The sequence below is a fragment of the Monodon monoceros genome, unplaced genomic scaffold (assembly GCF_005190385.1).
Source record: "Monodon monoceros isolate NGI ecotype Baffin Bay Population unplaced genomic scaffold, NGI_Narwhal_1 Super_Scaffold_9, whole genome shotgun sequence".
Classification (NCBI taxonomy): domain Eukaryota; kingdom Metazoa; phylum Chordata; class Mammalia; order Artiodactyla; family Monodontidae; genus Monodon; species Monodon monoceros.
In genome coordinates, this window is record NW_021703786.1 from 43,827,599 (window position 1) to 43,840,001 (window position 12,403).

At 51.5% G+C, this 12,403-nt stretch overlaps 2 protein-coding genes across 6 annotated transcripts in view; one reads left to right on the forward strand and one right to left on the reverse strand.

Annotated features, from left to right (window-relative positions):
* Positions 1-12,403, reverse strand: part of ADPRM (ADP-ribose/CDP-alcohol diphosphatase, manganese dependent) — a 382,718-nt gene that overhangs the window by 264,752 nt on the left and 105,563 nt on the right. The window lies entirely within an intron of this gene.
* PIRT (phosphoinositide interacting regulator of transient receptor potential channels) lies at positions 4,823-5,324 on the forward strand. The gene has a single exon (XM_029210978.1). The coding sequence runs from the start codon at positions 4,917-4,919 to the stop codon at positions 5,322-5,324; it is 408 nt and encodes a 135-aa protein (XP_029066811.1). The 5' UTR covers positions 4,823-4,916.

Consider the following 12,403-nt stretch of genomic DNA (forward strand, 5'->3'; position numbering starts at 1 on the left):
TGACTTTGTTTTCCCCATGCAACTGTTTTGGTGTATTTGTCAAAAAGCAGTTGTCCTCAGTTACTGTTTGGCCTGTGGGGCTGGTTACTAGGGAAGGCGTTCTGACTTCCTGAAAGTCTTACTTACAGATTGTAGTCTGGCTCCCTGTGCCAGTTATTGTAGATAATGGGGTGGCTTCCTGGGCTGGTTGCTGCAGGTTGTGGGTCAGAGTTCTGTTCTTATACGTGTCTTGTCACCGTCCATCTGTATATTCAGTATCTCATTTATTACAAACATTTGCAAACATACGTAAAAGTAGAGATCATAATATAATGAACTTCCATGTATCCGTCACCCGGATTTTATAAACTTTAACATTTTGTCAAATTTGAGTTGGAGTTTGATGCTTCCATGTGAATCACGGCATCATGACAATTCGTCTCTGTACGTGGTTTCAAGATGTATCTCCATATCTATAAAGATGCTTTCTTCTGTGTCCGCAATATCGTCATCATAATACAAATTTTAAATCCTTAGCGTCGTCTAATATCCAATCCAGATTTAAACTTCCCTAAAATTATCTCGAAATGTACAATTGGTTTCTTCTAGTCAGAATCCAAATAATGAACATATTGCATTTAGCTATATTTTAAAATTTCCTTCAGCAGTCATATCACGGTATACAGCTCAAATGGTACACACCCATGTAATTGGCTGTAGCCAGATCGAGAGTCAGAGCACGATGGCACCCCAAAAGTCTCCATCACGTCCCCCTTCCAGCCACCATCCCCACTGAAGGTAACCACTGTCCTAACCTCTAATGGCATAGATGGTCTTACATGTTTTTGAACTTTCTGTAAATGGAAGAGGTGTCTGGCCTCTCTTGCTCAGCGTCAATGTTTGGGGTCCTGCATGGACAGGCGTGCGGTTCATTCTTTACTCCTCATGCTGTGTAGCCCCAGACCAGTGCCCCCTCACCACACCAGCCTGTGGCCTGTCTGTCGCTAGTTCTGTGCTACAAATACGTCCCTACCCACAACCTCTGCTTCCTGACACCCCAGACGCGGTCTCCAGAGCTGGGGAGAAAGACCCAATCTCCCTTCTCAAGTTGCTGCCCTGGGGGCTGAGCCAACAGGCAAATCTGCGTTTAGTCCAGGAGGCCCGAGCCTCGGGCCTTCTGCTGGCTCTTCTCAGCTCAGCCCCTCGGGCCTTCGGTCCTCGGCCACCTCTGATGTGTGGGGACATTAACCGACAGTGAGTGTGTTCCTGTTTTAGGGTTTCCATAACAAAGTAACACAAACGTAGCCACTGAAAACAATGGAAGTTTGTTCGGTCACAAGGGAAAAAAATCAAGGTGTCCTCTGAGTTGCTCCTTCCAGAGGCTCTGAGGAGAGTCCGTCCCATCCTCTCTCCCGCCGTGCGCCCTTGTCCTGTAGGGGCATCACTTCACCATCGGCCTCCATCTTCACATGGCCTCCCCTCTGTGTGTCACATTTCCTCTCCTTTCTCTACAAGGACGCAGGTTCTTGGACTTGTCTGTTTGAGGATGAGCTCGCCTGGAGATCCTTCCCTTAATTACAGCTGCGAAGACTCTTATTCCAAAGAAGGTTACTTTCTGAGGGTCTGAGTGGACAAGTCCACCCACTGCGGGAAGTGAGGGATCCTCTGAGACAGACAAACCAAACCCGCAGGAACTGAGGACCTGGAAGTGTGCTTCTTCTCGCTGAACCAGCTCCCCAGGGGTTACGTGCTCCCCACCCCACAGGACTGCAGCATCAGGCCCAAGCCCTTTGAGCACCTGCTGAGTGCCGGTGGAGGGGGGCTGCTGGGTAGAGGAGGCGTATAAACCAGCAGAGGCCCTGAGGCAGTCTGCAAACTAGGAGCAGAGTTTCTCCACCAGATTGATCCTGCCCCCAGGAGACACCTGGCAAGGTCTAGAGACATTTTTGACTATCATGACTGGAGGGGTTTGCTACTGGCATCTAGTGGGTAGAGGCCAGGGATATTACTAAATATCCCACAATGCTCAGAACAGCCCCTGCAGCAAAAAATTATTGGCTCCCAAACGTCAGTAGTGCCACTGTTGAGAAACCCTGGTATCAGAAAAAGAAATCGGATCTTTTAGGACTTTAATAAAATGTTAAAAAACTCGTACTGCCCCTGAGATGGTGATTTTCAGGAAACCTGGGTTCTCAGAATTTGAGTTTGGTTCACCAACCTATGGATCTATACAAAATAGTTTTAGAAGTCCCTCAGCCTAACTTCTTTATTGTACAGATGAGAAAACAGGGACCGAGAAAGAAAATAACTATTGCAATAATAATAGCAACCAGGGTCATGTCTTAAACTCCTGTAACATATCACACAATGAAGTGGGGTCTTGTGAGACCTGACAGTCGCCGCTGCCCTATAAGGCAGACATGCCGTTATCCTTATTCTATATATGTGACCAGTGAGTCTCCGGTGGTTTCAGACAGCGGTCCCTCTTCTGTCAGAGACCTGGATCTTTCTGTCACACCAGACCCTGCAAGTAAGCTCAGTGACGTGCTGCAACCGTGAAGGAACCCAGCATGGCGTTCACCCCACAGCCAACCCCGCCTGCCCCTTGTGTTTAGAGTTGCTGCCACCTCCTGCCTGGTAGGGGCGGGGGTGGGGGGAGAAGGCACGGAGCTCAGCCTTGTTCAAGGGAGGAGAAGTGCTCTCCTCCGGTCACTGCCCGGAAGATGAACCCCCTGACCATTCAGTGTCCCAAGGACCCGCCCTCTTCCTAAGTAAGGCCACTAAATGAAACGTTCCCATTCTTTGGGATTTTGTGAGGTATTACAATTTACATAGATAGATAGATAGATGATAGATAGATAGATAAATAGATGATAGATAGATGGATAGATGATAGATAAGTGACAGATAAAGTAGATAGACATCTACACAGGATGACTGACTTCTGATCTTGGCCAGTACAGATACCAGCAAAACCAATGGTCATCTTCCCTCACAGCCGTTTCATGAAATGAATATTCCAATGCCAAAATAAAAGAAGGAAGGACATAATCTCAGAGTAAAAATAGTTCTTTAAATAAATAAATGTACCATTATGAAAAACTTAACATCAGTGTTATCTATCCATTGTAGAGTGATTCCCTATACAACTACTTGTCTCTGTCAGTCCTTACTCAGTGAGAGGTTACTCTACTGCAGGATGCAGCCCTAAAGTGAAAAACTCAGGCCTTGTCATAGTGGAAGGACCCTCAGGGATCATTCTGACCAGCTCGGTCTAGTACAATGAGCTTTGAGTCCAAAAACCTTGGCCTGGATCCCAACACAGCCACCTATGAAGTTGGGGGGAGGCTTGGGCCACGATCCTAAATCTCACTGGGCCTCAGCCTCTGCCCTCCTAAGAGGGGAATAAACGAGCGACCTCCTGGCAGGGCCAAAGAGCATGCGCTAGGTGCGGCCAGCAAGGCGCAGTTGGCCGCACCTCTCACTCAGCATCCAGGAAGCCGTCCTCCCTGCATCTGCCGTGGCTGCCTCGCACCCCAGTGGCAGCTCTCCCGGGAGCTGGTCCTTCCCCACCCAGCCCGGTGATCCTCGGGCACAACTGAGACTCGTGCCTTCCCATTAATATTCCTCCAACACAACACCCCGAACACCTGAAGGCAGCAGGCGCTTCTGCCCTGGGATTTGCTGCCAAGTGGGGAAAGGGCCACCTGGAGAGACCATCCTACCAAAGACGTCAAAACCCCACAGGAGAAACCAGGTTGCAGTAACCAACGCCAGCTCCCCGGCTAGGATTTCACCACACGCCTCGAAAGCCCTGCTCTCCCCACCAAGCCCGCAGGAGAAAAGGAGAGATCACTTTAAAAGTGTTGACGTCACTTACGCAAATACTCCTCGGGACCCACAGGGCAGCAGCGGGACACCTGTGAGCCCGTACTTATAAAAGCCCGTCGTCGTATTTTCCAAAGTCTTCGGAAGCAGAGATCCCAATATCCTCTCTCTAGAGGAGCACACACGAATGTAAACAGCCACATTCTGAAGGCGTGGCGATTCTACAATTCCTATTCCCCCTGGGACGCAGGGAAGGGGTCTTGTTCGGCAAAGTGGGAGCACTGGCCCAGTGGTCCAGGCCCGAGCTGCTGTGAGGGGTGAGTTGAGGAAGTTACTTGGAACTGAGCATTGCAGGAAGTGTGGAAGGAGAGTGTGCTCACTACAGGACCCTTCCACATTTAGAGGCGTCTTGATAGAGGGGAAGCAGCAGGTTCGAGTGCTGGGCTTGGGAGCCACCAGCTTCACACACCGTCTCCTTTATCCTGATACCCTGGTTTCCGAATGCAACCCCTCCCACCTCTCACCCCGTCTGGAGCCCACTGTGACTGGGATTGAGTAGCCCACCTTCCCAGGAAACTCGCTGCTGTGGAAAGAAATCCCTCCCATCCCGCTCCCAAAGAGGGATAGTAGTAAATGCTGTTTGAGTGGGGCCTGAGCTGGCCAGACCGCAAAGAAGAGGAAGAACCTGGGGCCCCGGGAGGAGGGACTGGAGGGGAAGCCAAGGACCAAGGCCGTAACTCACTCAAGACCACACAGCAAGAAAGCGGCTGGGTCTGAAAATAAGATGCCACTTCATAAACTGTAGCTTTTGCCTGTTTTCTTAAAGGCCACCACTGTTCCCTGCTTTAAACAATAAGAGCGGTTGATCAGAGTGATATAATATTTATCTCTCACAAGGAAAAAGAATACCACCTTGAGTGGCTTCTTATTTATGTGGATCTCATCTGCTTTTCTTTTAGCTTCAGCACAAAAACCCTGCACTGCCCTCCACTAAGAGCCAGGCTGGAGACAGATGCTGAGAACAGGAAGGCTGTGCGAGGATTCCTCTGGCCTCGTCCTTGCTTCTAACCGGTGCTGGTACCAGGTGCCCGGTCCTGGGAGCCGTGACCATGGAGGCTCTCCCCAAGGACCTGGAGGTCAACGAGAAGTCTCCAGAATCCAAGGACCTGCTGCCCAGCCAGACCGCCAGCTCCCTGTGTATCAGCTCCAGAAGTGAGTCTGTCTGGACCACCTCCCCCCGGAGTAACTGGGAAATCTACCGCAAGCCCATCGCCATCATGTCCGTGGGCGGGGCAATCCTCCTATTCGGTGTGGTCATCACCTGCTTGGCCTACACCCTGAACCTGGGTGACAAGAGCCTCAAGGTCCTTAAGATGATAGGGCCCGCCTTCCTGTCTCTGGGACTCATGATGCTGGTATGCGGGCTGGTGTGGGTGCCCATCATCAAAAAGAAACAGAAGCAGAGACAGAAGTCAGTTTTCTTCCAGAGCCTCAAGTCCTTCTTCCTGAATCGCTGATGATGGTCTCGCCCTCTGTCCTCCCCACCACCCTGCCACCTCGACCAGGAGAAGATGTGATGACCAACATCCAACATCCCCAGCCCCTTGAGAGGTGGAGTCTTCCGTAAAACTGATGCAGGCAAACCCTCTCCTGGGCCCCGTGGAAAAGAGCGAGCTCGGGGCTGCGCCCTCCGTGCAGCTGGGAGGTACCGCGGGATGACCTCATTTAGTCTCTCTGTTATCACTGATGTTCCCTCAGATCCTGGCCGCGGCCATCGCCTTTCATGGCTCTCATCCCAGCCTGTGCATCCAGGTGTCACTCATCTAACGCTCTCTGCCAAGTGCTGTGCATGTTGGGAAATTCCTTGAGGTGGGCCATGCCCCAAGAAGAACCTCCTGTTTACATATCTGAGTGCCTGAACTGGATTCTGCATTTGCTTCCTTCTAGAACCCAAACTGACCAACGGAGGTCCTTCGCAGAGGGAAGGGAAGTTCTGACCATTGGGTCTGCCCACCCCAGATCTCTCTGTGGGCAAGATGCTGGCTTGCATTTCAAGAGATCGGACAAGTCACAAGTATCAAACATTCCAAAGACTGAGCAGTGAAAGGTGGCCGGGGAAGGACTTTCCAGGAAGGCACATTTCCCCTAGAAATGGCCCTGGGAGTCAGCCAGTGAAGAAATTTAACCCTTAGTTGTATAGTTGTATAGAATTTATACCAGAGGCAGTGGGGTGCGCTAGCAGGTGTCACAGACTCCCCTGACCTTCTAACTCCTTCTCCGTGACTACTCTTCCCTCTGAACTTGACACTTAGCCAAGGACAAGTGTGTGTTGCCCTAACTCCCTCTTTCCCCCACCCCATGACTCTAGAACAGCCAGGTGGAGAGGGCTGTAAGATTTTTCTCTCCTTCTCCCCCGTCAAGAATCAAAACCAAGAAGCTTGAATTCCACATCTGAGTGTCTGTAGGTTTCCAACGATGGAATTTTCTTTAGAAAATCCCAACTTCTGCTCTCCCTGCCCCCACTCACCAACATGCGTTTAAACCTTCAGTGAGGGCCCTGCTCTGGGCCAGGCCCCGGGGCGAGAGCAAGACAGATGGTCCCTGGGCTCATCTTCTTTATAAAGTGAGAGACAGCCAGAGCACCAGGCGGCCAGAACACCCCGGGGTGAGTACTTTCTGGGGAAACGAGGATGGGGGCAGGAACGCGGAGGGGACATCTGCCCCAGCCCTGGGAGAGGACAGAGGGCGTGCTGGAGGCTGTGCCATCCACACAGAACCAAAGGGAAGAGGAGAGCTGGCGACGAGGGGAAAGGAAGGCACTCTAGGCGGGAATGGTGTGTGCAGAGCTGGGGTGGGAGGGGAGCGGGATACAGTTAGGAAACAGCATAGCAAGCTCCCTAACCTCCCGAATGGTCACCTGAGCCCCTGTCTCGGCCTGCCTCCCCCTGCTTCCCCAAGTGCCTTAGTGTGGCTTCTCGGGGCTCATCGAGGGGCCTCCTGGGTCTGTGGCAAAGACTACAGACCTCCTGGGTCTGTGGGAGATTCCAGGGGTCCACCACGCAGAGAGCACCCGTATGGTTAAGTGCTCCACAAATCTGGGGTTTCCTGCGGCATCCGGAGGCCCTTAGGTGACAGACCAGGAGGGTACCTGCAAGAAAGCCACGCTGCCCTAGGTCTGAGGCCCAGCGGAGAGCATCTGATGATGAGGGGAAGGTTTCCTCGGCCTTCTGCCCGTGAGCCCATCCCATCACTATGTCACCATGACAACCTTTCTCTCTTTCCCTCCTTCTCCCCCCCCCCAACCCCGCCGTCTCTCTTTCTCTCTCTCTCTCCATCAGGCCTCCAGGTATCTCCATCCTTCATGGTGGTTCCATATGCAAAGTCAGAACCCCACCTTGTTCCCTCTGCATCATGGGAAACTCCATGGAGGCAGGTACCCGTGACATGGGGACAACCCCCCTGCCCCACCCATCTAAGGAGCCAGAGTTTGGGGAGCTTCACCCAGAATGACCGTGTCTCTCATTCAGACAGCGTGGCCAGGTCCTCTAGCCCACCTGTCTCCTGCACACAGGCAGTCAGGACCAATCATGGGGGACGTTGCAAGTACTGTGTCACTAATTGTGGTCCCAGTGCCTCAAGTGACCGGGCTTACAGAGGGTTTCCATTTCTCCGACGTGAACGCAGATTCCATATCAGCCCTAAAATGTCACTCTCACATTCCTTGATGCTTTCTTACATGGGAGCGAAGGGGGAGGACGCCCAGCTGGCTCACTGGGAATCCACACTTCCAGGGTGTCATTTTCTCTCCCCACAAGCTTATCGAGTAGGCGCAGCTGAGGGAGGAGGGCCCAGGCTGATGCTGTACCACGCGTGTCCTGGCGGAGGGCAGCTTGGGGACGACACGACTCTAGAAAGTGTCCCAGGCCTGGACTCACCTTGGAGTCTCCAGCAATCTGGCCCACATTCCCTATTCCTCAACCTAGTGCTCAGCAAGAAAAATGAGGACAAATCCCCAAAGCATCACTCACCCCCACTGGGATCCCTTATATGAATGCGGACCAAGGAACATGCCAGGGTCACACTGAGGGGCTTTTGCCAAAGACCATCGCCACACAGAAGCCCTAGGAATGGCTGTGCCCAGATCAGATGCCACGTTTCTGGAAAACAGCATCGCCACCACGACTCCTCCCATGCCGTGGATGGGAGGTCAGGACCAGCATCGTGTGTTCGGCTACTGGATTGTATTATCCCACCCATGGCTGTTCTGTTTGGAAGGGTTCCATTTAATCTGAGTGCTAAAAGAATTGCTGGGATGTTGAATTGTATCCTGTCTGACAGTGTCTGCTGTGTTTTCATTCTGTTCCATCAGGAATTCCAGGCTCTACCACTGAGTCATTCCTCTAAAATGCCTCCCAGCCCCGGCCCCATCACCACGCGCCCTTCCTCGAAACGTGCTGTCTGGGAGAAAGGGTTTCCCAGACATGTGTGGGTTGCATGCCTGGTCCCTTGGGTGCCTCACAGGAGCCGAAGGCCCCACCCTGAGATGCTGACGGGGCACACAGAGCAGGAGCTCCTGACTCTTTCCCTCCCTACAAGCTCAGCACTGGGAGATGGAAAAAGAACCTTCCTGGATGAATCAGTGGTCCAGGGTGAGGCAGGCAGGTACCCCAGGGTCAGCCTGCCAATGTGCCCAGGAACCCAAGAGAACAAGCCGAAGAAGGGATGGCAGTCCAGCCCCCAGGACCTCCATGGCCCGCCCCTTCCTTCTAAGCCCTTCTTCCTTCCCCTGGCCCAGCGTCCTCTGCTCCTCTAGGTCTGTAATCCCGACCCTCTCCGACTTGGCTCCCGCAAGACTCCCCGTGTCCTTGACTTTCTGCTTGCTCTATCCTCAGAGAAAAAGAAAGCATCGCTCTGGATCTGGACAAGCCAGCTGCATTTCAGTCCTCCTCAGATTCCTGCAGCATTGCAGAGTCACAACGCCCCGCTCCCTCCTGTCCCCCACACCCATCACTTCGTCACCATCTCCAGCCCTTAGAGATAAGAGGTCCCCGGAAAACTAAAACTCAGAGCCCCAAATGTGTCTGATACTAAATGGTGCAAGGGAATCGCCTGGGCACGTGCCCGGTGAAGCTTCTGGGCAACACCAACCTGATGCCTTAACTCACTCAATCCTTTCCAAAAGCCTGCTGGAGGCACTGTTGTTATCATCCTCCCTGTTTTACAGATGAAATAAGTGAGACACGGGGACACGGAGCTAGGCCATCAAGCCACGATGAAAATCCAGGTGAGCTGGCTCCAGGGGCCACACACATGACCCCCACCCGATTCACTCTTCGGAGGTGCTGAGGGGCAGCAGAAGGCACCAGGGTCGCCGTGCTGGGCTCCGGGCTGCAAGGCGGGGACAGCAGGAGTGGAGCTTGGGTCAGTAGACAGGCCAGGGGTGGGAGCACAAAACAAGTACGGACCCAGAATGCCAGTGGGGAAAGCGGCCAGGAGCCAGGAAGGCAGGCAGGAAAGAAGCCGGCATTCTGAGCCCCTCCTAGGTGCCTGGCCTTCGCATAGTGAGCGTTCAGAGGCAGGAGTAGGGGTCTCGCCCGGCACAGGGTAGCTTTGTCGGAGCAGGTGGCCTTGGTAGAGTGAGCCTTCAGCCCACAGGCCAGGCTCCTCTGCTGACCAGCAGGAGGATTTGGAACCAGCTGCCACTGGACTGAACTGACCTTGAGAATGAAGCCTAGCCAAGAATAGCAAAGCAGAAAGTCAGAAGACCCTGCAACACTGATGACAACCGGGGAGCTACCAGACTGCCCCACACCATCTCTTACAGGACATGCAAATAACATCTTATTAAGTCACTATTTTTTAGGTCCGCTACTTGCAGCCAAATAAAGTTCTTATCTACACAAGTGACAAGTCTGGGGAAAGAGTTCTGTTCTTCTTCTAAGCCCGAACACTATTTGATGAGATCAGAACTGATATATTTAGAACAAAGACCACATCAGTGCAGTGTATTTGTCCTCCAAATCCTTCCAAAGATTCTCTACATCTCTAAGGAGAGAGAAAAGGGAGGGGTAAAGCAAGAGCGGGATGACCACGATGATGCCAGACAGGGACCTCCCTCAGACTGGGCATCGGGGTAGTGGGCGGGGAAAGAGTGGGGTTCATACAGGGCACCCGTCAGGCTCTGTGACCTGTCAGGCTGTCCCACCTACTCTAAGAGCTGAGGCAGGGGTGGGTGGGAGACGCAGGAAAGGACTGATTCCATAAAACTAGAACCACTCACGGGAGGAGACACCTAGACACTCAGTTCTCTTTCTCCCAGGTCTTAATCTCCTCATTTGTCAAAATTAAAGTAACCAAAATTCACAGAGGATTCTGTATTGGTTGGGAGCACAGACTCTAGAAACAGTCCACCTGGGCTCACGTCCCATCTGGTCTTCCTAGGTCTTTGACCCTAGACAACTTATTTCCTTTCTGTGTACCTCCATCTTTGTGCGTGTGTGCATGTATGTGTGTGTGTGTCCTAATTTTTTATTCAGGTAACACTGATTTATAACATTATATTTCTATCTCTGCATACACTACAGTGTACTTAACACCAAAAATTTAAGTTTCCGTCCATCACCATACAGTTGACCCCCTTTACCCATTTTTCTCTCCCCTTTCTCACATCCCTTTCCCTCTGGTAACCACAACTGTGTTCTCTGTATCTACATGTTTGTTTCGCTTTGGTTTGGCTTGTTCATTTACTTTTTGTTTGCTTGTTTGCTTATGAGTTTTTTATATTCCACAAATGAGTGTAAGCATACTGTATCTGTCTTCCTCTGTCTGACTTACTTCACTCAGCATAATACCCTCAAGGTCCATCCATGTTGCTGCAAATGGCAAGACTTCATTTTTTTATGGCTGAGTAGTATTCCATTGTATATGTACCACATTTTCTTTATCCATTCATCCAGTGATGGGCACTTAGGCTGTCTCCATATCTTGGTTATTGTTAATAATGCCTCGATGAACATGGGGGTGTAGATATTTTGGGGGGTTAGTGTTCTTGTCCATAACTTCTATCTTCACAACTGCAAATGGGGTTAATAAAAGTGCCTGCTTCTTCCTCAGCGTCAATTGGGATAATCCACATATGGCTTTTATGCATTAAGCCCTAAATATTAGTTATTACCAATGTTAAAGAACTACACAAGGCAGTATATTCTCCTGAATGGTTTTACATAAGGAAAGAATGCAAGTCTATACACCTGACGTGAGCTGATCGGAAAAAGAGAATTTGAGGGGGTGGGAGCTCACTATGCGCTGTGCTGTCTGGAGAATGGGGGCTTGGGGCCAGCCAACAGTTTCATTCCCACCTTTTTGACTCCTGCCTCCCCTCTGCCTCACAATCAGTCCTAATCAATCGTCAAAGCCTATAATTTCTATCTCTCAAGGATGGCCGTTCATCTTGAAGCCGAGGCAGCTCGCTGTCCAGAAAAATTCATGTTTCCCCCTCTTAGTGAGAAGTGAAGTAGCTGTCCCATCAGGTGCACATGTCACAGGACCCCTGGTGTCCAGGTGTGACCACGTGACAGGCTCATGGGAACAGAAGTGGCACGTGACTCTGCTGGGCTGGGCCTTGTAGGAAGGGGGCTTTTTCTCCCGGCTCTGTGAGGAGCCACTATGTGCCAGGGGCCTGGGCCTGAGTCACCAAGGGAAGTGGTATGGACTGAATGTTTGTGTCTCTCCAAAATTTATATGTTGAAGCCCTAACCCTCAGTGTGATGGTATTTGGAAGCAGGGCCTTTGGCCGGTAATTGGGTTCAGATGAGGTCATGAGGGTAGAGATCTCGTGATGGGATTATGAAAACAGGAGGAAACAGGAGAGCTCTCTCTCCACGCCCTCATACCCAGGAAAGGCCATATGAGTACACAGTGAGGTGATCGTCCACAAACCAGGAACCGAATCTGCCGGCACCCTGATCTCGGACTTCTCAGCCTCTGGAACTGTGCGAAATAAATGTCTGTTGTTTGAGCCACCCGGTCTGTGGTATTTTGTTACAGCAGCCTGAGCTGATGACGACAGTACGGAAAGCCCCGTGAAGACCAGGGACACCACACTGGACTGGTCTATAACGTAGAAATAAACTTCTATTTTGTTTCGCTACCAAGATGTCGGGGTTTGTCACAGCAGCTAGTATTGCCCCACTAATATACCCCCTGGAGCCAGTAAGGCCGTCTTTCTGACTACTGGCAAACTCGTCTCCCCCTTCTGTCTTGTTCTCCTCTAATCCATTCCGCATCCTTCACCAGGAGGATCTTTTTCCCAAATGCAAACTCTTAGCAAGCCTCTTCCTTCCATAGTATCTCTTTGCAGAGGCTGAGCGTCTGTCAAACCCTCATCCCCACCTTGCCCTTCATCTCTGCTCTTCACTCAGTGTGTTCCCTCTGCCTGGAAGATTCTCCCTCTGCCCCCCTCTCAGCTTGTCTGGCTTGCTCTCACTCGCTCTCCTCTTTTTTCCCCGCACATTTTCTCCTTCCGCCAAACTGCTCAGGAGCCTATATCACAATTGCCCAAGTCAAATCCAGCTTGGAAAGCAACCACTTATTTAGT